Here is a 27,489-nt window from a genome sequence, read left to right as displayed (position 1 = left end):
CCAACTTTTCTGGAAATGTTTTGTAATAGTTTTTCATGTAATTTTCATCAACCACTTTATTCTGGTCAGGGTAACGTCAGTTCTGGTTTAATTGGGGAAACACAAGGCAAAAATATGCAGAATAGTACGTCAATCCTTTACAGGGCTTCAGCCATTCCCCCCAAACCAATTAAATTGTATCTTGTAAATATAAACAAATCCAGAATTTGATGCCTGCTACACACTCAGAAAGGTTCGGACAAAGGCCTATTTATCACTGTTTCATCATCTTGCCTATCATTTAAATTTTTTAATAGTTTGGGAACTAGGACAACTAATTGTTGCAGATTTAACTAACAAGTTACATTTTTGTCCATTCTTGCTTTCAGACAATACTCACAAGGCGGGTTAATAGTTCATTTTGTGACACAGACTTACCAGTCTATGTCTTTTTACAATTCCAATATATGCTTTCTAGATTTATATTCTATTAGAGATTTCAATTCAGCTAAAACAAAGCCATTATGTTGTAGTGTTTACTGGTGAAGTGTGTGCAGAATGAAGTCTGCCATAGTCTTGCTAAAATAACCATGGATTAAGATCAAGTCTATGTCTCTTTAAAATTCCAATACATGCTTCCTAGTCAATGGTACCTGCACTAATATAAAATTCACCAAGGCTGTGGACACTGATGCACCCTTATACCATGACAGATTTTGACTTTTGCATCATTTGTTGATAACAGTCTGTCCTTTTCGTCAACGGCACAAAGAAGTCCATTATATGGACACTTCAATTAGCTCATGATGTTAAAAGAAGCCTTGCATTAAAAATTAGTTCCAGGATTGTATCAACAGGTGCCGGTCATCACGTTTAGGCCAGAACAGCATCCGTAATTAAATAATCAACAAAACAAGCCATTATGATGAAAACTAGGAAATCTTGTTTAACAACATTTACACGAATGCATCCCTACAGAGAGCAGATGTTTTTTGAAGTGTCACTTTTTTAAACTTTTTGGTTTGCATCACTGCATATGTTATGCTGTTCAGAAGTGTTTCTTTTAGAACAAAGAATTATACACAAGTAGAAGCATTTAACGCTGCATTATGGCATGATTTATTTTGAGTTCATGCTTTATTGAATGCATTTGCCCTGTTTTATATGTTTATTTAGAAAAAGAAGAAAGGAAAAAAGAATGGTAAAAAGAAAAAGAAGAAAGAGAAGGATCTAACTGCAGAAAGGTCAGTAAAGGGACAAAGCTTAAAATAAATGTGGTAAAAATATGAATGTTTTGAACAGGATTTGCAAGCTAATTTTATTTGTTTATGGAAGAGCCAGAGCCTGGCACCACTCATAATACTTTACCAAAATATTGTTCAGACATGAAATGAATTTATTGCTTGTGGTCAGGCTGTGCTGGGACAGAAACTTTGAACAGAAAATTGTACTCACACTAAAACAGTAATCTGATACCTAACATTTACAGACATCCATAGTTGTTTTTTTGTTTTCTATACAATATGCATCTGCACAGTGTCACAACACATCATCATACTGTAGAATAATATAAAACCATATTCAAACCCCACAACACTTCACCACAGAGCTAGATTGTGCTTAAAATAAAGGCTTCATTAGTTAATATAGCAAATGAACAAAGAACCCCAAATCAGAAAAAGTTGGCACAGTATGGAAAATGCAAATAAAATAAAAATGCAGTGTTCTTTACATTTACTCTGACTTTTATTTGATTGCAGACAGTTTGAACCCAAGATATTTCATGTTTTGTCTGTTCAACTTCATTTCATTTGTTAATAAACCTCCATTCCTGCATTTCAGGCCTGCAACACATTCCAAAAAAAGTTAGGACAGAAGCAATTTAGGGCTAGTAATGAGGTGTAAAACTAAATAATGATGTGATTTCAAACAGGTGATGTCAACAGGTGATTGTAATCATGGTTTTGTACAAAAGTCTTTGATGAGCAAAGATGATCAGAGGTTTGTCAACAACATGTGTAAGAAAATGATTGAAATGTTTAAAAACAATGAAACTCAAAGAATGATTGGAAAGGATTTGCATATTTCTCCCTCTACAGTGCATAATATCATTAAACAATTCAAGGAATCTGGAGGAGTTTCAGTGTGTAAAGGCCAAGGTGCAAGCTTAAGCTGAACGCTTGTGATCTTCAATCCCTCAGACGGCACTGCATCAAGAACCTCCACTCAACAATAGCTGATATAATCACATGGTCAAGGGATTACTTTGGCAAACTTTTGTCAAGCTCTACAATACAGAGTTACATGCACAAATGCCACTTAAAACTTTACTGTGCAAAAAAGAAGCCTTACGTTGACCATGTCCAGAAGCGGCATCGACTTCTCTGGGCTCGGAGGCATCTAGGATGGATCATCACACAGTGGAAATGTGTATTGTGGTCAGATGAATCAGCATTCCAGGTCTTCTGTGGAAAAAAATGGACGCCGTGTGCTCCAGACCAAAGATGAAAAGGACCATCCAGACTGTTATCAGCAACAAGTCTAAAAGCCAGGGTCTGTCATGGTATGGGGCTGTGTCAGTGCCTTTGGCAAAGGTCATTTACACTTCTGTGATGGCAGCATTAATGCAGAAAAGTACATTGAGATCTTAGAGCAACATGTGCTGCCTTCAAGACGTCGTCTTTTAAATTGTTTCAGCTGTAATGTTTTATATAAACATCACACTATGGTGAAAGGTGCAAAAGCCAACACATGCACATGTGTGAAGGTACAATCAACGCAGAGGCTTATATTGGGATGTTAGAATAACACATGCTGCTGTCAAGGCAACGTCTTTTTCCAGGAAGCCTATGGTTATTTGAGCAAAACAATACCAGGCCTCATTCTGCTTGTGCTAAAACAGCAGGACCCCAGACACACAGAGTAATTGTGCTAATCTGGCCTGCCTGCAGTCCAGAACTGTCTTCTAATGAAAATTTATGATGCATCATGAAGAGGAGAATCAGACAGTGACTACTGAAGTCTCATAACAAGCAAGAATGAAGAAAACACCCTTCAGCAAAACTGCAACAATCAGTGTCCTCAGTTGCCAAACCATTATAAAGTCCATAATTCAGTAAAAGTAATATAACAGAACATTTGGACCTAACTAAACAGCATGTAAATGACTCTGTTGTAACCAGCAAGAACTGAAGATGAATCCATTGTGAAGGATGCCTCACCAAGATAGAACGATACTGTGTCTAAAAAGCCCATCAACAAAAAGGGTAACTGGAAAATAAAAGCAGTGACCAAAATAACAAAAACAAAGTAATAAATGAAAGGAAACAAACAAAAACATCCACAGCCCACAATGGAGAAAGTAATTAGTGCAGAAGTGAAAAGTGGTTGTTATAATATGGCAAGCTGCTCAGAGTGCCACAGATGACCCATTTCTCAAAAAAAGAGAAAAGAAAGGAAACCGAGTGGTGCAGCCCACACTTAGCTTGGGTTTTAACGTGGGGCCAGCTTTGGAAAAGGGCTGTCATGCCACCTCTGAGGCAGCTTGCTCATCCAAGGCGGTTTTCTTGTGACGCCTGAAAAGTGTGGCGACACCAGCAGAGTTCCCAGAAAAACACAAAGTGCGCTGGCCGGAAAACCAGACCAGACCAAAACTGGCATCATGGTTTTAAAAGGAAGCAGGTTTCCCATCAGAGAAACTAGCAAAACTGTGAGGAAAAAGGTGTTGAATAGAAACACTTCCACCTGAACTGAATTAATATGCAATGAGGTGCAGGTGACTGACAGTTAACTGACATGTCAATCATCTCTGCCTCCATCCCCCCTCTGCCAGTCATATTTTCCAAGACAGAAGGGTGTGATTATGTAACCAATCCCCACTGACGATCCTCAGTAGGTGGGCCCGTTACATCTGGCAACATAAGGAAAAAGGTAGTTCGGTCTGATGAAAGGAAAATTAAACTGCAAGCTCTATGTCTGGTAAGAAGCAGGCACTGTGCTTCACAGGGATAATACCATTCATCTGGTGTAACATGGTGGTGGCAGTGCAACAACTTGATTCTCAGTGTCTGGAAGAGGAAGGCTGATAAGAATTAAGCAAAGTATGAATGCAGCCAAATACAGGAATATCCTTGAACTCACACAAACTCAAACTGTTTACACAGTAAACTGTGTTTTCGGGGCAAATCTCAGATGTCCCAGATGTTCAAATATCAACAATAAACAAACATCTAATTGAACATCTGTGAATAGATCTGACAGATCTTGTAAGGATCTGTTATGGGAAATGGGATAAACTGCCACAACCAAGGTGTACAAAGCTTGTATGAATACTGTATGAAGAAGAAGAATTGCAGACAAAGGCACTTATGTAAAATAAGGGTTTTAGTATTTCTATAAATATGAGATCATTTTTTCAAACTTTACAGCCAGGTGATCACTGTCATTGCGGGTAATTATGTGTAGATTAAAAAATCAACACCTCATCACAATAAAGTGGGCAAAATGTCAAGGAGACGGAATCTTTTCTGAACCCACTTTACATATGAATAGAATTATACAGTCAAGCCGGAAAGTCTGCACACCGCTTTCACCTTCTCCACGTTTTATTACGTTACAGACTCATTCTATAATAGCTTGAGTTCATTTTTTGTCACAAAATTCTACACAAAATAACCCACAATAACAAAGTGAAAGCAGGTTTATTGTTTGTTGTGCTAATTAATTAAAAATTAAAATGTAAAGTATATGTACACAAGTGTGCACACCCTTTGATATGACACCCAAAAGTGAGCTGAGGTGCATTTTGTTTGTGCACTGTTACTGCTTGAGATGTTCGAGTGTACCTGTGGTAAATTCAATGGATTGAACATGATTGGGGATTGCCAACACCTGTCTATATAAGGTCCCACAGTTGACAGTGTATATCAGAGCAAACTCCAAGCCATGGTGTCAAAGGAATTATCTGTAGACCTCAGAAACAGGATTGTATCAAGCCATAGATCTGGAGAAGGGGACAGAAAAATTGCTGCAGATTTACAGGTCCCAAAGAGCACAGTGGTCACCATCATTCATAAATGGAAGAAGTTTGGAACCACTAAAAATCTTACTAGACCTGGCCGCCCGGCCAAACTGAGCAATCGGGGAAGACGGGCCTTGGGAGGTGAGCAGGAACCTGAGGGTCACTGACAGCTCCAGCGTATCCTTGTGGAGATGGGAGAACCTATCAGAAAATCAACCATCCAGGCAGCACTCCACAAATCACGCCTTTATGGTAGAGTGGCCAGACGGAAGCCACTCACTCCTTAGTAAAAGGAGATGACAGCCCGCTTGGAGTTTGCCAACAGGCACCTAGAGGACTCTCAAACCATGAGAAACAAGATTCTCTGGTCTGATGAAACCAAAATTGAACTTTTTGGCCTGAATACCAAGCGCCACGTCTGGAGGAAACCAGGCACCGCTCATCAACTGGCTAATGCCATCACTACAGTGAAGCATGGCGGTGGCAGCATCATGATGTGGGGATGTTTTTCAGCAGCAGGACTGGGACGACTAGTCCTGATAAAGGGAAAGATGAATGCAGGTAAGTACACCAAGATTCTTGAAGAAAACCTGCTCCAGAGTGCTCTGGACGTCAGACTGGGGTGAATGAAGGTTTATCTTCCAACATGACAACGACCCGAAGCACACAGCCAAGAGAACGAAGGAGTGGCTTCGGAGAAAGTCTGTGAATGTCCTGAAAATGGCTGTGTACCGACGCTCCCTATCCAACCTAATGAAGCTTGCAAGGATATGCCAAGAGGAATGGGCAAAAATGTCCAGAAACAAGTGTGCCAAGCTCGTAGCTTCTTTCCCAAGACGCCTTGAAGCTGTAATTGCTGCCAAAGGTGCATCAACCAAGTATTAGGCTAAGGGTGTGTATAGATATGTGTATACGAGATGTTTGAGGCAAAAAATAAACTCAAACTATTATAGAATGACTCTGTAATGTAATAAAACATGGAGAAGGTGAAAGGGGTGTGCAGACTTTCCGGCTTGACTGTAGCTAGAAGAAGACAGGGTTATAAATAAAGTACAAAGTATTAATTTTGAGGTTTTATATAAAGTTTTATAAATGTAGGGTTTTATTGAATGCGATGGACGTATGGCTTCTAGCCCAGTATCACGTATAACGTCATGTGGGAGACCTAGTGAGTAGAATTGGTCCTAGTTTTTGAGTGGAAGAAATTATATTCATGTGTTTCATTAATCAAACTGACACTTTTTTGTGCACGTGTGAGCTTACGTATACAGAATAGTGTAATTAGCACAATTTCCCTTGAATCATGTTCAGATGTACCAGAGGGAGCATGTTCTAACCCTCACCCTCCAAGAATGGAGCATTAAGATTGGTAAATATTTGTAGTTTTGAACAAAGTACTGAAGTCCTAAGCCGCAGAAGTATGTTAAACCGTTAGTTTTAGTTATGAAGAAAGGGAGTTATTTAGTGTTTTGACCATGTTGTAATGGTTAAACTTTCAAATGCTGTGTAAATAAATCATGTTTATCGTACTTGGTGTCTCATCTGTTGCTGTTTTTTATTTCATCACCCTTTCTGTTCTGTAGGACTATTGAATCCCTGTATGAGGAGCTTGTCCTGGAAGGAATCTTGATTCAACCAACAAACGTCAGACTGTCTGATTACCTTGGTATGAAACTCATCTCTGCACTCATCATTCTCCTTTACTTATTAATTTATTTATTTTAGTAATTGCATTATCTTACAGTCATAATAGATCCAGCTTCACTGAGAGCATACACACTCCTAACACACACTCACAGCTGGAGGCTAATGTAGATGTTTAAAATTTGACATGTTTTTGGAAGATAGGAGAAAGCCTGAGAAAAAACAAATACAGACAAATGAAGAAAAATGAAAAATGATCTCCTGACAGACAAGTGTAGTAAAAACCATAGGGCAGTTGTAGCCTAGTGGTTAAGATACTGGACTAGTAATCAGAAGGTCGCTGGTTGCCACTGTTGGGCCCTTTAGCAAGGCCCTTAACCCTCAATTGCTTAGACAGTATACTGTGACAGTACTGTAGGTCACTTTGGATAAAAGCGTCTGCTAAATGCTGAAAATGTAAATGTAAATGTAAATGTAAATGTAAAAACCAGTTTTCTTTCACCTCCCAAAATATGTATAAGGTGGGAGGCCCAGGTGGCGAAGCAGGATATTCCGCTAGCACACCAGCGCAGAGATTCTGAACTCCTATTCAAAACTCTTCATTGCCACCGATCGGAAGGGCGCCATCTAGCGGGCATAATTGGCAGTGCCTACAGCAGACACGTTTCTGCTAGGGCGGGATGACCGGACTATGTGGGTGGGGTGTAAGGACCCTGATTGGCAGAAAGAGACACACCTGTGCAGAGTGCATAGGTGGGAAAGGGTTCCGGTAAGGGCTGCATGCGGGTCTGAGTAAGCGTGAGCAGCAATATACTAGGGCTGGCTCGAAAGCACTTTTTCATGTCCGATACCGATACTGCAAATTGAGTATCTGCCGATACCAATCCAATACCGTCATTTCTCCTCTCAAACAACTAAGCAGTAATAATACATGTCTCAATGCACCATGGTTAAACTAGCTATCTAAATAACAATGCTCAGACTGTGAAACAAATATTCTTAAGAAATAAATACAGAACCTACAACATCACACTTATGCAACACTGCTGTTTTTATTTTAACTTTTACACACAGAACATTTAGCAGCATTTTTGGCTTGTTTAACAAAAGTGTCTACAATTGGAAGATGTGGATGTCAATCAAACGCGATGGAACAATTAAAATTGATTTTTCGTTAAAGTTCTGTCACGTTTTTAGATGATTCAAAACCAAAGCGCGCTTATTAAAAAAACATTGCTGGATTTTGAAGAGGACATCTGTGGCTAAACGGGAAACAGTGTAGTTTGTTTTATTTCATAACACTAATGGATTAATCATTGAGAATGTGAGAGATCTCCAAGCAGGACAAGATAGGTTCTTTATCTCAAGTGAGCGATTTATAATTCATAAAGTGATTTTTATTGTGTTTAAACAGTGTTTTTAGATGTGGCAGTAGTAGATGATTTTTTTAAATGCTAAAAGGTTAAGTAGATCAGTGTGTTTTAATTTCTGAATGGCTGCTGCAGATGAGTTGTAGATCAGTGGCACAGGTTAACGTGAACGTATCTTTGTGTGTTATTTGCTTTACACACAAACAATGGCCTTATTTACATTAAGTGTTATTTACATTAAGCAACAGTATCGGATCGGATTACATGTTTTTTCCTTCCGATATCTAATCCAGTGATTTGGGCCAATATCGGACCGATACCAATACAGAGTATTGGATCGGTGCCAACCCTACAATATACCCAACTCGACCGCAATCAGGGATCCCCCAGCAGCGGTAGACAAATTGACTACGCTAAATTGGGAGAAAATGTAAGAAATTAAATAAATAAAATAGAAAAAAAAATAAAATATGTAGAAGGTGAACTGGCTACTCTAAATCACCCCTTTACTATGAGTGAGTTCAGGGTGCCCTGTCCAGCGTGGATCCTGCCTTGTGTCCAGTGTTTCTGCACAGCTCTATACTAACAGCATTAAAAAAAATAGCAAGAATAAATACATGAAAAATTCATATTTGCTCTATTTTATTGCAGCATTTTATGTGTATACTGACCATTCAAGATGCTTAACTCCTAACTTGGCAGGTGTGTAGTCAATACCCAAGTGGTTTGTTTTGCTTAATACCAAACTGCCAAACTCTTGCCCAGTTATTGCATCACTAAATCAGGCACTGGAAAGATGCTGTAATCCAGAGTCAGGGCTTTGGGGTTGAGTGTACTCTCATATCGTTCCCTCATGTCTACAGACATATGCACAAGTCTGAGACACGGTTGTTTTGTGTGTGTACACGTGTATGGCAGCATGATTAAGTATTTTCTTCTACTGAATCAGATGTGTGACTCAATAATTTCCATGCTGTGCTGCACTGACACACAGTCTAAGTAAAAACAGAAGATAACGCTTTACTATTCAAACCCAGTGTCTTGGTTGACTTGACTGTTCATTAAATGAAGCATGATATTACACAGAGAGAAGTTGGATAAAACACAAAAAACACTTAAACTTACTATTAAACATTAGATAATTAAATACAGATTGCTTGGCATTTAGACAGTTCTGTAGAATAAAAAATAAAGGCCAGTTCATGTCTAAAGAAAGGAAGGCTAAGTTGGATGGAGTAACCCCCAGTCACTTCAACTGTGACTACTACTATTTGGCCAAGACATAAGCAGCAGAGAAATACTTGAAGTTTAGTGTGTTCCTCAGTTTGTGTTACAGCTTTATACGGTAGTCTACCACTAGCTTTACATGTGTTGGAGATGGCGTGTGCTAATCTGCAGTCCTTGACCAACATTAATGTTGTACATGTGTGGGAGGCTGACAAAACAGTAAAGGAGTTTGGAATTGGATGTGTCTAATTTTCTAGCAGTCACCCTCGTGTTTTACAGACTGCACACTATGGCATGATCTAAGGAATTACTAAGAAACAAATTAAAAGGTCTGGATCAGTTTACAAAGTCATTTATAAGAGTTTAATAGCCAACAGAACTGTTATGTTTAAATAGAGGAATGTACCCAGTAGGGGCCAGCCAGCAAACACTTTTCTAAGGGCTTAGCAATGACACATCCAGAAAGTCTCAAAAGATCACAAAAACATTGCAAACCTGAATAAGTGTTCAGTGTTTATGATTCCACAGTATAAAAGAGAGTAGGGAAGAATAGACGTAATTGAAGAAAAGCTGAAAGGAAACTATTTCTAACCAAGATGAATTATATTGTATTCATGACATAGTAAAACTACACTATATTGCCAAAAGTATTCACACACCATCCAAATCATTGAATTCAGGTGTTCCAATCACTTCCATGGCCACAGGTGTATAAAACCAAGCACCTAGGCATGCAGACTGCTTCTACAAACATTAGTAAAAGAATGGGTCGCTCTCAGGAGCTCAGTGAATTCCAGCGTGGTACCGTGATAGGATGCCACCTGTGCAACAATTCCAGTTGTGAAATTTCCTCGCTACTAAATATTCCAGTCAACTGTCAGTGGTATTATAACAAAGTGGAAGCGATTGGGAACAACAGCAACTCAGCCATGAAGTTTTAGGCCATGTAAAATGACAGAGTGGGGTCAGCAGATGCTGAGGCGCATAGTGTGCAGGTCACCAACTTTCTGCAGTCAATCGCTACAGACCTCCAAACTTCATGTGGCCTTCAGATTAGCTCAAGAACAGTTCGTAGAGAGCTTCATGGAATGGGTTTCCATAGCCGAGCAGCTGCATCCAAGCCTTACATCACCAAGCGCAATGCAAAGTGTCAGATGCAGTGGTGTAAAGCACGCCGCCACTGGACTCTAGAGCAGTGGCAAATCACGCTTCTCCGTCTGGCAATCCGATGGATGAGTCTGGGTTTGGCGGTTGCCAGGAGAACGATACTTTTGTCTGACTGCATTGTGCCAAGTGTAAAGTTTGGTGGAGGGGGGATTATGGTGCGGGGTTGTTTTTCAGGAGTTGGGCTCGGCCCCTTAGTTCCAGTGAAAGGAACTCTTAATGCTTCACCCCGCTCTGTACCACGCAACCTCCGAGCCACTAGTCTCGCTCGACTTGAGCCTCCACCCAGGACTAAAGGAAGACAAGCATCAAGGCTCTTCTCTGTTCTAGCACCCAAGTGGTGGAATGAACTTCCTCTGTCTGTCCGAACATCTCAGTCTCTTGCTGTCTTTAAAAAACAATTAAAAACCCACCTTTTTACTAAACACTTAAGCTGACTTGTACCTATTTACTAAAAATGTTTTACTTGAGAAATGAAATGTTTACTATGGAAGCACTTCTGTAAGTCGCTCTGGATAAGAGCGTCCGCTAAATGCAGAAAATGTAAATGTAAATGCTTCAGCATACTAAGAGATTTTGGACAATTTCATGCTCACAACCTTCTGGGAACAGTTTGGGGATGGCCCCTTCCTGTTCCAAATTGACTGCACACCAGTGCACAAAGCAAGGTCCGTAAAGACATGGATGAGCCAGTTTGGTGTGGAAGAACTTGACTGGTCTGCACAGAGTCCTGACCTCAACCCGATAGAACACCTTTGGGAGGAATTAGAGCGAAGACTGTGAGCCAGGCCTTCTCGTCCAACATCAGTGTCTGACCTCACAAATGCACTTCTGGAAGAATGGTAAAAAATTCCCATAAACACACTCCTAAACCTTGTGAAAAGCCTTCCCAGAAGAGTTGAAGCTGTTATAGCTGCAAAGGGTGGGCCGACATCATATTAAACTCTGTGGATTAAGAATGGGACGTCACTCAAGTTCATATGCGTGTGAAGGCAGACGAGCGAATACTTTTGGTAATATAGTGTATATCCTATCAAACCATTTACCAATATTCACTGTAATATCTTTTTTGAAAATGTCTTTGGTGCCATTATTATGTGTTTACCCTGTGCGTGTGAAATATTTCCAGATGATTTCTGTAGTGAGCTTTGCTTTGAAAAAAAAAAAAAAGGCGTAACCTAATTTGCTTTTAATAAAGTTTTCAGTTCCTATTTAAGCCAGTTTCAAACATGGGTGGAGTGCTGTTAAGGGAAACCGCATCAGTTCAGACATGTAAAAACAGACATTTTTTATGTTGTTTACTTGGATAAGCAGTGTTGCCACAGTAACTTGGGCATCTAGCCAAGGATTCACCTTTCTGCTCATCTTTCATGAGAGATATGAGTCCATGCTCTTTTTTTTATCTCTGTTTGACTTACTGTCAGGGTAGAACTGTTCTCAATAAATCATAGACAGGGCAGTAATTGATTACAAGTATCCACAATATGAAAAGAAAACACTGCTATTTAATTGGAAATATATTTTTATAGATAGTATTAAGAATAGATCATTTATACTTTGTATACTTTTAGTGTCTTACAAGAGTATTTATCCCTAACTATTTTAACATAAATAATACAATAGGCTTTATTTTAATGTGACTACAACCACTGTTAAAACAAACCCCTTGCCCATAATTTATAAAAACATTTATAGTCCACAAAAAGTAAGCAAAGTCATTTTCTCAGATAAACTTTAAAATAGACAGTTTTAACAAATCAATTTAATTGCAGTTTACATCAGAAATACATGAATGGCAACACGTCACATTTAAACATGTACTGGTCAGTGATTATTTGCTCTTACTATTGCATATACACTGATCAGCCATAACATTAAAACCACCTCCTTGTTTCTACACTCACTGTCCATTTTATCAGCTCCACTTACCATATAGAAGCACTTTGTAGTTCTACAATTACTATTTTAACCTGCTTTCACCCTGTTCTTTAATGGTCAGGACCCCCACAGGACCACCACAGAGTAGGTATTATTTAGATGGTGGATGATTCTCAGCACTGCAGTGACACTGACATAGTGGTGGTGTGTTAGTGTGTGTTGTGCTGGTATGAGTAGATCAGACACAGCAATAGTGCTGGAGTTTTTAAATACCGTGTCCACTCACTGTCCACTCTATTAGACACTCCTACCTAGTTGGTCCACCTTGTAGATGTAAAGTCAGAGACGATCGCTCATCTATTGCTACTGTTTGAGTTGGTCATCTTCTAGACCTTCATCAGAGGTCACAGGACGCTGCCCACGGGGTGCTGTTTTTGGTTGGTGGACTTTTCTCAGTCCAGCAGTGACAGTGAGGTGTTTAAAAACTCCAGCAGCACTACTGTGTCTTATCCACTCAGACCAGCACAACACACACTAACACACCACCACCATATGTCAGTGTCACTGCTGTGCTGAGAATGATCCACCACCTAAATAATACCTACTCTGTACTGGTCCTGGGAGAGTCCTGGCCATTGAAGAACAGTATTAAGGGGGCTAACAAAGTATGCAGAAAAACAGATAGACTACAGTCGGTAATTGTAGAACTACAAAGTGCTTCTATATGGTAAGTGGAGCTGAATAAAATGGACAGTGAGTGTAGAAACAAGGAGGTGGTTTTAATTTTATGGCTGATCAGTGTAAAGTGAAATGTCTAACACAACAAAACAAAATTGCTTTAACCATGGGCTCAAAGCAACACCAATAAAATGCATCTAAAACTGCAAAACCAGTGTTGCTTGTTTACATTTCTTATATTTCTCATATTAGTCACAGTCTACCCAAGGCACCTTTATTGGTCATATCACTGCAAAATGATTGCATATGGGTTTTTTGGGCAAAATAAAAGCAGTTGCTTCATTGTGTCAGATAGATTAGATAATGTGTGAAAGGAGCTCCAAGTTAAATACAGTAGACCCTTGACGAATTTAATTGGTTCCGAAGGGCTGTTCTTAAGTCAAAATGTTTGTTAGTTAAACCTATTTTTCCCATAAGAAATAATGTAAATAGAATTATTTCGTGCCAGACCTCCCAAACCACCCCCTTACCTAACCTTTCTAATGTCTTAAATGGTCTTTTTTGATATAAATACAAGTATATTTTCCCTTAATCTTAAATTATAGAATAGACATTACTGTAATAAACAATTATAAACAATACACTGTTGTACTTTACATAAAACACACACCACATTTCAGTACAGTACGTGTGCTGTACCATACACCATAATAAACTTCCTTCTTTTTTTATAAAATGTATCTACCAGAAACAACAATAGCTCTCATATTTCTCTATTATTTCCTTATTTTAATAGTGTTGTATTTTGTAGGTGTAATTTCACGAAAGAATAACATCCTTCTTCTCTCTCACTTACTGTCCCCTCTGTCTGATACACAGTGACAGCTACTGGCAGAAGTGATTATACAACACAACAAATAGTAATACATTTGTTCATTTTCTCACCACTGCGCTTTCTCTGCACATTCTTTGGGGCCATTTTAATATAGAATTTTACAAAATATAAAGAAAACACCGAAAATATATGTAGAGAGAGTCCACTTGTTCGTGACGTCATGTGTTTCGCGAAATTTGGTTTGTAATCCAAAATTTGTTCATACGTTAAGTTGAAAAAGATCGTTCGTAACCCAAAATGTTCTTATGGTAACTATCAGATAGTATTTAATTTGTGAAAAAATCTCCTGCAAGTCCATATGTTTATACAGTGCTGTAAAATGATTTAATTTTAATGCAAGACAAAGACAACACGAGTTGCCCCCCTTATGCCACGCTAGTAACAACTGCAATCAAACATTTATGATAACGTTTATGAGTCTTTTACATTTATGTGGAGGAATTCTGGCCCCCTTGGCTACACTGGCCATTTCCGGGAGGTTTCACCACTATTTCAAGTTTTCGCTATTAGTGTATAATGGCTGTTACTGTGGTTCGCTGGAGTTCCAAAACTTTACTAATGGCTGTGTAACCCTTTCCAGACTTTGTGAGTCACATCTCTTTAGGACGTGACATTATGTGCTGCATTTTGAGACCTCCTAACCCGCTTTACATAGTTAGACAGGTTCTGTATAAGTGATGTTTAGAATCAACAGGTCTGGCAGTAATTAAGTGTGGCTAGTGAAATTTAACCCAAATGTTAATTGAATTTGGTTAACTTGTTGATTTAGTAGCTAGGGTGGGCAATGACTTTTTCACATAAGGTAATGTAGGAGTGAACAGCAATTTTCCTTTACTAAATGAAATCATTAGAAGCATTTTGTGTTTATTAAAAGTAGTTTGATGATCTGAAACATAGGAGTGTATTCTGTACGTTGATTCAGGAATTTTGAAGGCTTACGACAAATGTTTAACTTGCTTAGGTTGTGGAGCTGGACTGGGCTACCGTGTCATTTTTATATCAAAGGCAAACTGCCTTGCCAGTTTAAATTTTCTGGAAGAAGGAAACATCTCTTTGTTTGTACTGTGCACCAATAACTTTCCCATTAAACCTAGCACATCCCTGTTTCTAATAAGCATCTCCAAGTAATGTTACTGGCAAATGTGTTTTCTTCTGTCTATGCCAAACATACCTTGATGCCTTAGAGCTCAGTCTGTCCTCCGCTGCTGAGAGATACCAGGTCGCATCCAAGGAGAGCACGTCGCTGTACAGCCCTCCTCCTCTCACCCCTGCATTTTGCACAGCCGTCTCTTCCGCCAATTAGGGTCCTTACACAGCGTATGAAAACCCACCCACCCACCCACCCACCCACCCACACACACACAGTGCGGTTCCCACCCTGCAGATACGGTGGCCAATGAGTATCTGCTGCAGCCCAGCCGACCGGTGGCAACACCGGGTTTCGAGCCGAGGAGTTCAGAAACTCGGTGCTGGTGTGCTATCGAAATATCCCGCTGCGCCACCTGGGCGCCACCCCTAGTTTTATCTTAAACTCTAAGTGAGGTGTGTGGTGTAGAACTAGGCTGGGTAAAAACATCCTCACTGTAAAATATGATCTTTGTAGCATGATGTTATGGGGATGCTTTTTAGCAGCAAGGGCAGGCATTCTGTTTAGCACTGATTTGAAAATAAATAATTATACAGTGCAGAAAAATCTTTAATACAAACCTGTTACCCTATGACAAATTGTAATGTTCATTTTTTATTATGGGCTCCTTTCTTGCAACATCATTCAATTGAGAATCAAATACAAAAAATATATTATAGGGACTAAATCATTTTAAAGGCACTGCATTCAGAAATTGTTACTCTTTTGATGTATTTAGAAACGGAATTCGTGACAAATACATTGAGCCTGTGTATTCAGTCTTTAGTCATAAATACAGCCCAACCCTGCTCATAAAAAGACTTAACGTTAGTCACTGGCTTATATAAAAGTGCTTTATGATACAAGTGCTTATGATTTAGTCCTTCTTATATAAATTGTTTTGTCTTTCTTTCTCACACACTTTCTCTCCAGGGGAGTACAGTTACCTGGGTACGAGCCTGAGGCAGGCAGATATTGAGCCCATGCCCTCTCTTTCAGACGTCAGACAGCTCATTGCTCTATATTGTGTGTTGCCTTTGGGTAAGTACAAGTTCCCATGTCTCTTTGTTCTATCACAGGATGCTGTGCTTCCTTTAATCGTAGCCAGAAGTCAAATAACACAAAGATTTGGGAAAAAAAAGCATGAAAATACCAGCCTCAATATACCATAGTTAAATATGACTCTGCATTAGTCTCATCCTATCAGATCACAAAGAGATGCCCCTGTACACAGCAACGTGAGTAACAGAAGATGATTCATTAGAACTATTATGTCCTCTAATAAAAGACCTGGGAACACTAGAGGGGTTTCGATGAATTTTTCAGGAGCTGTTTCTGCATTTGTGGCGTACAGTGCATGTCCTTCTGAACTGTATCTGACCCCTTTGTGTTCAGCCCTGCCTTTTTTGTCACTTTCCCCTAATCAGTGAAGAGCACATCGGTGTCCAGTATCACACCATCCTCTGACACTCATCCATCTCTCCATCCCCCGGTTTAATAACCCGGCAGAGGATGATCTTTCACACCCGCACATGCACATAGCAGCCCTGGTGAGCCGTAACCCGTAACGACGCTCGGCAGCGAGTGGCTTAAGCCCCGAGGCAACTGTGTGTGAACACATAAATAGTCTCAGCTGTATTAAAACAATGACAGATCAGTCCACGACTCAAAAACAATCGCATGCTGAAGGGATCGAAACATGTGCTGGAGAACCCCAGGGTCTTTCATCACCTCCGAGGCAGTGGAGTTAGAAAAGAGGGAAGATATACTCTCTAGACTCTCTACAAAGTTTTACCAGTTGTATCAGTGAACTTTCTGGCTGAGAGCATATTACACATAATACAATGCATTAAATCGTTTTCAGGCTGTGAAACTGTCTTATAATGCACATTTCGAATATGTGCAAGTTACACCTATAGGTACAGTAAAAAGTATGATTTATGCCAAATCAAAAGAAAACTGACAAAGCCTTTCCAAAAATGATTAGACTAATGTGTGCAACTCATTACCTTTTCAATTTGTTAATACCTGTATTTAAAACGGTGACCAACTGTTTTCCAGTCATTCAAAAGATAAAGTATATAATTGAATGGAGCTCAGATTAAGCCATCATGCAGGCATAGAGAGAATAGCATAAATAACCACAATAAGTAGGTCAGCTCTTCCCTGTAACTTGTCAATAAATTCAACAGCACTATTTGAAATGGCTATTGTGACACCAACTGCTGAAGTATGTGGCTGGAACTGAAGGTAATGTTTATAATTCCACCACATGGAAGGTGTTAGACCAAAAGGGCCTTTATGGTAGAGTTGCAAAAGAAAAGTAACAAAAAAAACATCACTTCTCCCCACTGTTACAACATGGTAGAACATCTTGTGTTTTGATAAAAACCAAAGTGAACACTGTCAAGAATGCTAAGCAGTATCCATGGCAAAATTCTAAAAAAAACAAGGCCAGGTGACACCACCATCACTACAAAATATAGTGATGGTAGCATTATGTTATTGGGATGCTATTAATCAATAAGAACTGGCAGCCTGGTCAGGATTAGAAAATAAATGGCACACAGTAGAGCGAAATCAAACCTGGATAAAACCTGTGACCCTCTGCCAGAAAGCTTAAACTGGAACAAAGTTTGTGTTTTAGGAGAATAATGACCTAAAGTACACTAAATCTATTTTGAATAAAAAAAACTATGTTCCTTGTTCCCACATTAAGTGTGTTAAATTCCCAAACTTGAAGACTTTTTATTGGTTTACTAAAAATTAATAAATAAAAAAAAGCCTTTAACGGTGGCTCAAAAAGTATCTAACAAGGAATTAAATACTAGCCATTTTTCCATAAAAAAATATGTTTCTAAAATGTATGTAAAATAACAAATCCCAAATTGTACAGTTTACAGGATGTAAAAAGGTTGGGGGATAAATACTCTTTAATGCACTGTATTGTGTGGTGCATTCTATATACTGTATGTAATCAGAAACACCAGATCAAGAGAAACTGATGATTAAAAGAAATAAATAAAAATCTCACAAACACTAACACATTTGGAAAAAGCTAGTCGTCATGTATCACTAAACAAATGGTGGCAAATGGAGCCAGACTGTCAGGCAATGGTTTTTCCACATAGCTCCACTTTCATGAACCTGCCTGTGGTCTCTTTGACAAAGAAACAAATCAGAGCCCTACAATTTAGTGTGTGTTTATGATCCGTCTTCCTGCTGGGACAATGTTTGGGTTGAGGCCTATTCAGAAGCCGCCGGGAGGCAGGCTCCACCATTAGTGTAGTGTTTAGGAATCTTCACCGGTGTTACTCTAAGCCCAATCCATTTGTTTGAACTGTTCGGCTGTATCTGTGTCTGTCAAAACCTTTGAAAAAACCCAAATGCTATGTGTAGTGTATAATTCATAGCATATCTCAAGGTTATGAGATTAATGAGTATGAATTAGGGTGGATACTGAGCTGTTTTTACACAGAAAGGTTTAGAACCAAGATAGACAACTTGTCTCTTACGTCCTCGGGTTTGACATGTGATATCTTAGTTTCATCTGAATTAAGTAGAAGAAAGTTACATGACATTCAGTGTTTATAATATTCAGTATTTGTTGTTGCGCGTAAATAAATACAGGCATTGAATTGTTAGTATTTGGTATTTTATGTTAAATGTGTCCCTTTTAAACACTGCGTAAACAGATTTACACAGAAGGGGTGCTGTATAATTTTGTATAATCCTGGGTATATGTTAGTAAATGCATCCAGTCACGCATACACACGTCTACAAGCACAAATTTCATCTTGTGATGAGTTTGCTGTTCATATCGCCCTCTGCTGCACATCCTTAAATAGAAAAGACAGAGCTTTGTGTAAACTCTGGTGTTCCGTCATGCAGTCTTTCTCTTTCATGGCTTTTCTGTAATGCATCTGGAGTTTATGTTGTGTATGTTTGAGAGCTGTAGATTTATTTAGTGAGGTAACAATTCCCCTAGAAAATGTAATTACTAGTACTTCTAAGAGATTTTTAGCAGACAGCTTGTTGTGCAGCTTTATGTATAACACAATTATATGAGGGTGGTTTAAAAATAACCTAGACTTGTTAAAAAGATCATTTGGCCCAGATGCTCTACATTTCTCTATGTGCTTGTGAACAACAACTGAAAGCAGTGTTTCCTGGTGGAACTAATACTACAGCAACCCTGACCAAGATAAAGCAGTTGATGAAAATGAATAGAAAGAAATGAAGTAGGCAAAATGGTTTACCACAATGGATGTGATAATATTTATTTATTTATCAGGATTTAAACGTCATGTTTTACATACTTTGGTTACATTCATGACAGGACAGGTAGTTACTCGTTACACAAGATTCATCCGTTTACAAGTTTAATATCAAACATTCATGGACAATTTTGTATCTCCAATTCACCTCACTTGTATGTCTTTGGACTGTGGGAGGAAACCGAAGCTCCCAAAGGAAACCCATGCAAAATACACACAGAAATGACCTGGACCACCCCACTGTGGGATCAAACCCAAGGCCTTCTTGCTGTGAGCCGCCGTGCCGCCCCAATGGATGCGATAAAGGCCGATTTCTTTGACATCTAAACTTACCATGTTTAGCAAGTTCATCAAGTGCATTTAGTCTTGGAGGGTGGCACAGTGGCTCGGTGGGTAGCACTGTCGCCTCACTGCAAAAAGGTCCTGGGTTCGATCCCCAGGTGGGGCGGTCTGGGTCCTTTCTTTGTGTAGTTTGCATGTTCTCCCCGTGTCCGCGTGGGTTTCCTCCGAGTGCTCCGGTTTCCTCCCACAGTCCAAAGACATGCAAGGGAGGTTAATTGGAGACTCTAAATTGTCCATGACTGTGTTCGATATAACCTTGTGAACTGATGAATCTTGTGTAATGAGTAACTACTGTTCCAATCATGAATGTAACCAAAGTGTAAAACATGACATTAAAATATAAACAAAAACAAACAAACAAAAACATTTAGTCTTGGCACACCACCATTAGTTACATGTATGATGTATGATATTAAAGATTTACTTAATCACTCACTCACTCACTCTCTTAACCGCCTATCCAGTTAAGGTCGTGGGGGGGGTGGGGGGGGCAGTGTTAGGTGCTGGAGCCTATCCCAGCTTTTCAATGGGCGCAGGCACACAGTAACACCCTGGATGGGGTGCGCCAGTCCATCGCAGGGCAGACACACACACACACACACACATACACACACCCATTCTCCTATAGGGCAATTCAGTATCTCCAATCAACCTGACTGCATCTTTTTGGACTGTGAGAGGAAACCGGAGCTCCAGAAGAAAACCCACACAAACACGGGGAGAACATGCAAACTCCGCACAGAAAGGACCCGGACCGCCCCACCTGGGGATTGAACCCAGGACCTTCTTGCTGTGAGTGCGACAGTGCTACCCACCAAGCCACCATGCCACCCATTAAAGATTTTGTGTTTGGAGTATGGCCCCATACTTCTCTTGCCTTTTCTTGGTATAATATTAGCAAAAATAGTATAGTATTTGATGATGCACATCATTTCTTATGAACATTCCTTGATTGACTTACTAACTCGTTTACTCACTTATTCAAAGAGTAACACCAAGGGCCATAAAGCACTGAATTTTAAGTAATCACTGCTATTACTTGCAGTGCTATTAAAGAGAGGACGAAACCTGGCTCACTGTAGCACACTACTTACAGTGTATCACAAAAGTGAGTACACCCCTCACATTTCTGCAGATATTTAAGTATATCTTTTCATGGGACAACACTGACAAAATGACACTTTGACACAATGAAAAGTAGTCTGTGTGCAGCTTATATAACAGTGTAAATTTATTCTTCCCTCAAAATAACTCAATATACAGCCATTAATGTCTAAACCACCGGCAACAAAAGTGAGTACACCCCTAAGAGACTACACCCCTAAATGTCCAAATTGAGCACTGCTTGTCATTTTCCCTCCAAAATGTCATGTGATTTGTTAGTGTTACTAGGTCTCAGGTGTGCATAGGGAGCAGGTGTGTTAAATTTAGTAGTACAGCTCTCACACTCTCTCATACTGGTCACTGAAAGTTCCAACATGGCACCTCATGGCAAAGAACTCTCTGAGGATCTTAAAAGACAAATTGTTGCGCTACATGAAGATGGCCAAGGCTACAAGAAGATTGCCAACACCCTGAAACTGAGCTGCAGCACAGTGGCCAAGATCATCCAGCGTTTTAAAAGAGCAGGGTCCACTCAGAACAGACCTCGCGTTGGTCGTCCAAAGAAGCTAAGTGCACGTGCTCAGCGTCACATCCAACTGCTGTCTTTGAAAGATAGGCGCAGGAGTGCTGTCAGCATTGCTGCAGAGATTGAAAAGGTGGGGGGTCAGCCTGTCAGTGCTCAGACCATACGCCGCACACTACATCAAATTGGTCTGCATGGCTGTCACCCCAGAAGGAAGCCTCTTCTGAAGTCTCTACACAAGAAAGCCCACAAACAGTTTGCTGAAGACATGTCAACAAAGGACATGGATTACTGGAACCATGTCCTATGGTCTGATGAGACCAAGATTAATTTGTTTGGTTCAGATGTTCTCAAGCATGTGTGGCAGCAATCAGGTGAGGAGTACAAAGATAAGTGTGTCATGCCTACAGTCAAGCATGGTGGTGGGAATGCCATGGTCTGGGGCTGCATGAGTGCAGCAGGTGTTGGGGAGTTACATTTCATTGAGGGATGCATGAACTCCAATATGTACTGTGAAATACTGAAGCAGAGCATGATCCCCTCCCTCCGGAAACTGGGTCGCAGGGCAGTGTTCCAGCATGATAATGACCCCAAACACACCTCTAAGACGACCACTGCTTTATTGAAGAGGCTGAGGGTAAAGGTGATGGACTGGCCAAGCATGTCTCCAGACCTAAACCCAATAGAACATCTTTGGGGCATCCTCAAGCGGAAGGTGGAGGAGCGCAAAGTCTCGAATATCCGCCAGCTCCGTGATGTCGTCATGGAGGAGTGGAAAAGCATTCCAGTGGCAACCTGTGAAGCTCTGGTAAACTCCATGCCCAGGAAAGTTAAGGCAGTTCTGGGAAATAATGGTGGCCACACAAAATATTGACACTTCAGGAACTTTCACTAAGGGGTGTACTCACTTTTGTTGCCGGTGGTTTAGACATTAATGGCTGTATATTGAGTTATTTTGAGGGAAGAATAAATTTACACTGTTATATAAGCTGCACACAGACTACTTTTCATTGTGTCAAAGTGTCATTTTGTCAGTGTTGTCCCATGAAAAGATATACTTAAATATCTGCAGAAATGTGAGGGGTGTACTCACTTTTGTGATACACTGTACATGCTGCAACACCATGCTGTCCTTGAAAATATCTCCACAGTGAAATGAATAATTTCTTTTGGCTGCTCCCGTTAGGGTTTGCCATCATTTATCCGCATATTTGGTTTGGCACAAGCTGGATTTTCAAGCTGGATGTGCTTCCTTGCATAACCCTCTGTGCTCGGAACAGGCACTAATTGTGCACTCATATCCCCCCTCCAATGGCTAGATTCATGTAAATCAAGCCTTTTGTTTTTGTGAGCCCTGCCCAGCATTTGAACCCCTGAAACTTAGGCACTGCTGGCATAAGCAGATACCATTTTTTATTCAATTAGTTTAATATTGATTTGTTTGTCATTATTTAGTAACTGCATTATCCTGATCAGGATCATACTGGGTCTGGAGCCTTTCCACAAACACTGGGTACAAGGTTGAAACACACCCTAAACAGGACAACAATTCATTGAAGGGAACCAAACACCTTTTTATATTTGCAGGGATTGTAGCGGTGAGACTACACTGCACCAGATACACTCAGATGTGTGCAAGCAACAGGATATTTGTGTGGATATCACTTATTTACACACAACTTCCTGGTCCCAACTGGAACCTTAAACCATGTTTGCCTTTCACCCCAGAGACCCATTACTCTATTGTTTTTCATTTACAGAGCACCATTAGTTACAGCAATTAGCATGTGTGCTGACATTTCACTTCCCGGATTTAATGAACTATAAGTTAGCAGGTGTAATATGGGTTAGTGTTATTAGACTTGAAGAGCTAAACACACATCTTTGAAAGAAATTATATTAAACAATACTGCCATTCAACTACAGTGAGACAAATTATGAGACTAAGTGTGTTGTTGATGATAGTATTTTCACAGTTTTATCCTGAGCTTGTTTCCTTTAATACTCCAGAATTACTGGTAAATTTGGTCATGAAAAATGCATTTAAGGTGGATTAGATGGATTGGATGTCAGTTTATTGCAGGGCAACACAGGGAAATTGACTTGCTTACTCAAAATTTGGGACAGTCAAGAGTAGTCAATTCATCTTCTGCATGTTTTTGGAGGGCAGAAAGACACCAGTATACACAAACAAAAAGCCACTTGAGCACGATGAAAACATGCCAATCGCCCAGGTCCCCAGGCCTATGTTGCTATATGGTACTCACTCTAACAGCTGTCTAATTAGCATAATCACACAATGAATAAAAAGCAAATACAACTTTTAATTGAAATACACTATATTGCCAAAAGTATTCACTCACCATCCAAATCATTAAATTCAGGTGTTTGAATCACTTCCATGGCCACAGGGGTATAAAACCAAGCACCTAGGCATGCAGACAAATATTTTATAATTACAAATATTTGTAAAAGAATGGGTCGCTCTCAGGAGTTCAGTGAATTCCAGTGTGGTACCGTGATAGGATGCCAGTTATGAAATGTCCTCACTACTAAGTATTCCACAGTCAACTGTCAGTGGTATTATAACAAAGTGGAAGTGATTGGGAACAACAGCAACTCAGCCACGAAGTGGTAGGCCATGTAAAATGACAGAGCGGGTTCAGCGGATGCTGCGGCGCATCGTGTGCAGAGGTCGCCAACTTTCTGCAGAGTCAATCACTACAGACCTCCAAACTTCATGTGGCCTTCAGATTAGCTCAAGAACAGTGCGTAGAGAGCTTCATGGAATTGGTTTCCATGGCTGAGCAGCTGTATCCAAGCCTTACATCACCGAGCGTAATGAAAAGCGTCGGATGCAGTGGTGTAGAGCACGCCGCCACTGGACTCTAGAGCAGTGGAGACATGTTCTCTGGAGTGACGGATCACGCTTCTCCGTCCGGCAATCTGATGGACGAGTCAGGGTTTGGAGAGAACAGGAGTACAGGAGAACGGTACTTGTCTGACTGCATTGTGCCAAGTGTAAAGTTTGGTGGAGGGGGGATTATGGTGCGGGGTTGTTTTTCAGGAGTTGGGCTCGGCCCCTTAGTCCCAGTGAAAGGAACTCTTAATGCTTCAGCATACCAAGAGATTTTGAACAATTTCATGCTCCCAACTTTCTAAAAACAGTTTGGGGATGGCCCCTTCCTGTTCTATTATGACTGCGCTCCAGTGCACAAAGCAAGGTCTGTAAAGACATGGATGAGCGAGTTTGGTGTGGAAGAACTTGACTGGCCTGCACAGAGTCCGGATCTCAACCCGATAGAAAATCTTTGGGATGAATTAGAGCGGAGACTGTGAGCCAGGCCTTCTCGTCCAACATCAGTGTCTGACCTCACAAATGCGCCTCTGGAAGAAGGGTCAAAAATTCCCATAAACACACTCCTAAACCTTGTGGAAAGCCTTCCCAGAAGAGGTGAAGCTGTTATAGCTGCAAAGGGTGGGCAGACATCATATTAAACCCTATGGATTAAGAATGGGATGTCACTCAAGTTCATATGCGTGTGAAGGCAGACGAGCGAATACTTTTGGCAATATAGTGTATATCTTTTAAACTTATGCAAATCCTTATTAACAATTTATATTAACAAAACCAGGTGCTACAATAATTTACACCCCCATAAAATATTCAAAACAAAAAAAACTAGTGTTGTTTAATTGTAAAATATACTGTACTGTCCCTTCAGGGATTTTCGTCTTGGACTTTTTCATCATTCACCCATACATGCAGCTGCAATTGGAAATATTCATCCTCCCAAACAAAATTAAGATTTATAACTTTAAGCTTTTTTTTCAGGCTTAAATTCAGTTAACACAGCAAACAAAAAAAGAAAAAGTATGTAGTATTTTAAAGTATCAAGATATTCTGTTAATACTGTCATGTTACTATTATTCAACCCCTACATAATATTGCTCATCTTAAAACCTACTGCGGGTGGCACGGTGGGTAGCACTGTCACTTCACAGCAAGAAGGTCCTGAGTTCGATTCCCAGGTGGGGAGGTCTGGGTCCTTTCTGTGTGGAGTTTGCAAGTGCTCCTTGTGTCTGCGTGGGTTTCCTCCGGGAGCTCCGGTTTCCTCCCACAGCCCAAAGACATGCAAGTGAGGTGAATTGGAGATACAAAATTGTCCAGGACTGTGTTCGATATAACCTTGTGAACTGAAGAACCTTGTGTAATGCGTAACTTAAATTTCTGTCATGAATGTAACCAAAGTGTAAAACATGACGTTAAAATCCTAATAAACAAACAAACAAACAAAACCTACTGCTAGTCTGTATGATCTAAAGTTGGGTTAGAACATGCTTTGCTTTAGCTGTGATGTGTTATATGAACACCAAGCAGAGATTCAAGTGTTCAAAATGTGTTCAACCATGATGAAAACTAAGAAGCGGTCACAAATGCTGAGAGAGTAGAACATTTTATTGCACCAAAAGAAGATTTCCAAGAACTTAAAAATGTCTAAAACACAGCATTGGACGTATTGGATTTATGGTGCAGCAGGAAAACCTGGCCATGGCCATGTGAGAAAGCCCACAATTTCATACAGACACCCTAGCAATCAGGACTACAAAAACATGTATTACTGAAAAGACTTACAGGATGACCTGATAAAGGCTGGGAAAAGCCATATGAAGATCACTTAACCAAGAGCTTCATAGGCCGCTCAGGTGGCACAGCGGTAAAAACACATGCTGGAACCAGAGCTGGGATCTCGAATACATCTTACCTGCCGGCTAAGGCTGAGTGGCCACATGAACAACGATTGGCCTGTTGTTCAGATATGGGCGGGACTAAGCTGAATGGGGTCTCTCTCTCATGACTGGTGCAATTACGACCTCTGCTGGCTGATTGACGGCACCTGCACAGAGATGAGAAAAGAGTGCTCTCAGGGTGTGTCTCTCTGTACACAACGCTGAGCTGCACTGCATTCGTCAAAGTGTAGGTGATAAGATGCATACGGCATGCTGCCCACGTGTCAGAGGGGGCATGGGTTAGTTTCGTTCTCCTCAATCAGAGCAGGGATCGGCATTGGTGGAGAGGAAGCATGACGCAATCGGGCATTTGGACGTGCTAAAAGGGAGAAAAAGGGAAGGAAAAAAAAAAAAAAAAGAGAAACAGAAAGATCCAATAGAGCATTGATGTGAGGATGTTTTTGTCCACTTGTATGTTTTAATTAAATACTATACACATTAACACAACACTTTTAGGTGGGGGGTATTGAATATTTGTGATTGCAACTATACATACATTCACACATGTAAAATGTCATTAAATACAGTGAGTTTGGATATGCTTACAGTCATGACTCATCTGTAATTAGGAAATAAAAATATGGCACAGAGAGAAAATGAGACAAAGTGTGCTGACTTTGTAGACCACTCCTTGAGTAGCACCGTGGTCAATCTCACTAGCCCACTACCACTGGGATCTAGGGTTCAAAGATTTTCATGTGATGATGATGTGAAAGCAGCGGTGCATCAGTGGCTACACACTCAACCAAAAACATTTTTTGTTGATGGCATTAAAAAGTAGGTATGACGCTGGGAAAAATGCATCGAAAGGTGACTATGTAGAAAAGTGATGTCATTTGTTTTTAAAATTCTTAATAGCGTTTTAGAAAAGAGTGGAAACTTTTCGAAGAACCATCGTATAATGAGCTGTGTAAAGGCCCCACAACAGATTGGCATGTTACTATATTTTGCCCATTGATTCTGGAGAAACTGGACCCACCTTAAAAAAAACTGTTTTACCCATCTTTACCATTAGACCCAACAGTTCTGCATTTTACTGTACATCATATTCGGTACTGTCTGTGTAAAATGTGGTTTGATGACTTTGTGTTCATGTGGGTTTTAATCATGTACACTAATTTCCTTTTATACAGTAGTGCTTGAAAGTTTGTGAACCCTTTAGAATTTTCTATATTTCTGCATAAATATGACCTAAAACATCATCAGATTTTCACACAAGTCCTAAAAGTAGATAAAGAGAACCCAGTTAAACAAATGAGACAAAAATATTATACTTGGTCATTTATTTATTGAGGAAAATGATCCAATCAATGGGATGACAATCAGATGTGAGTGGGCACCCTGTTTTATTTAAAGAACAGGGATCTATCAAAGTCTGCTCTTCACAACACATGTTTGTGGAAGTGTATCATGGCATAAACAAAGGAGATTTCTGAGGACCTCAGAAAAATAGTTGTTGATGCTCATCAGG

The 27,489-nt window shown here is 40.1% G+C and overlaps 1 protein-coding gene across 1 annotated transcript in view; it reads left to right on the top strand.

Annotated features, from left to right (window-relative positions):
* iqca1 (IQ motif containing with AAA domain 1) overlaps nucleotides 1–27,489 on the top strand; it is a 120,113-nt gene that overhangs the window by 79,935 nt on the left and 12,689 nt on the right. Inside the window, exons 12-14 of the mRNA XM_062998096.1 lie at nucleotides 1,156–1,223; nucleotides 6,583–6,665; nucleotides 15,915–16,022. Of these exons, the coding sequence (XP_062854166.1) occupies nucleotides 1,156–1,223; nucleotides 6,583–6,665; nucleotides 15,915–16,022 (259 nt within the window). The remainder of the gene's footprint in view (nucleotides 1–1,155; nucleotides 1,224–6,582; nucleotides 6,666–15,914; nucleotides 16,023–27,489) is intronic.

Source organism: Trichomycterus rosablanca, chromosome 6, assembly GCF_030014385.1.
Source record: "Trichomycterus rosablanca isolate fTriRos1 chromosome 6, fTriRos1.hap1, whole genome shotgun sequence".
NCBI classification, from domain to species: domain Eukaryota; kingdom Metazoa; phylum Chordata; class Actinopteri; order Siluriformes; family Trichomycteridae; genus Trichomycterus; species Trichomycterus rosablanca.
Note: the sequence above shows the minus strand (reverse complement) of the source record. Positions and strands in the feature narration are given on the sequence as shown.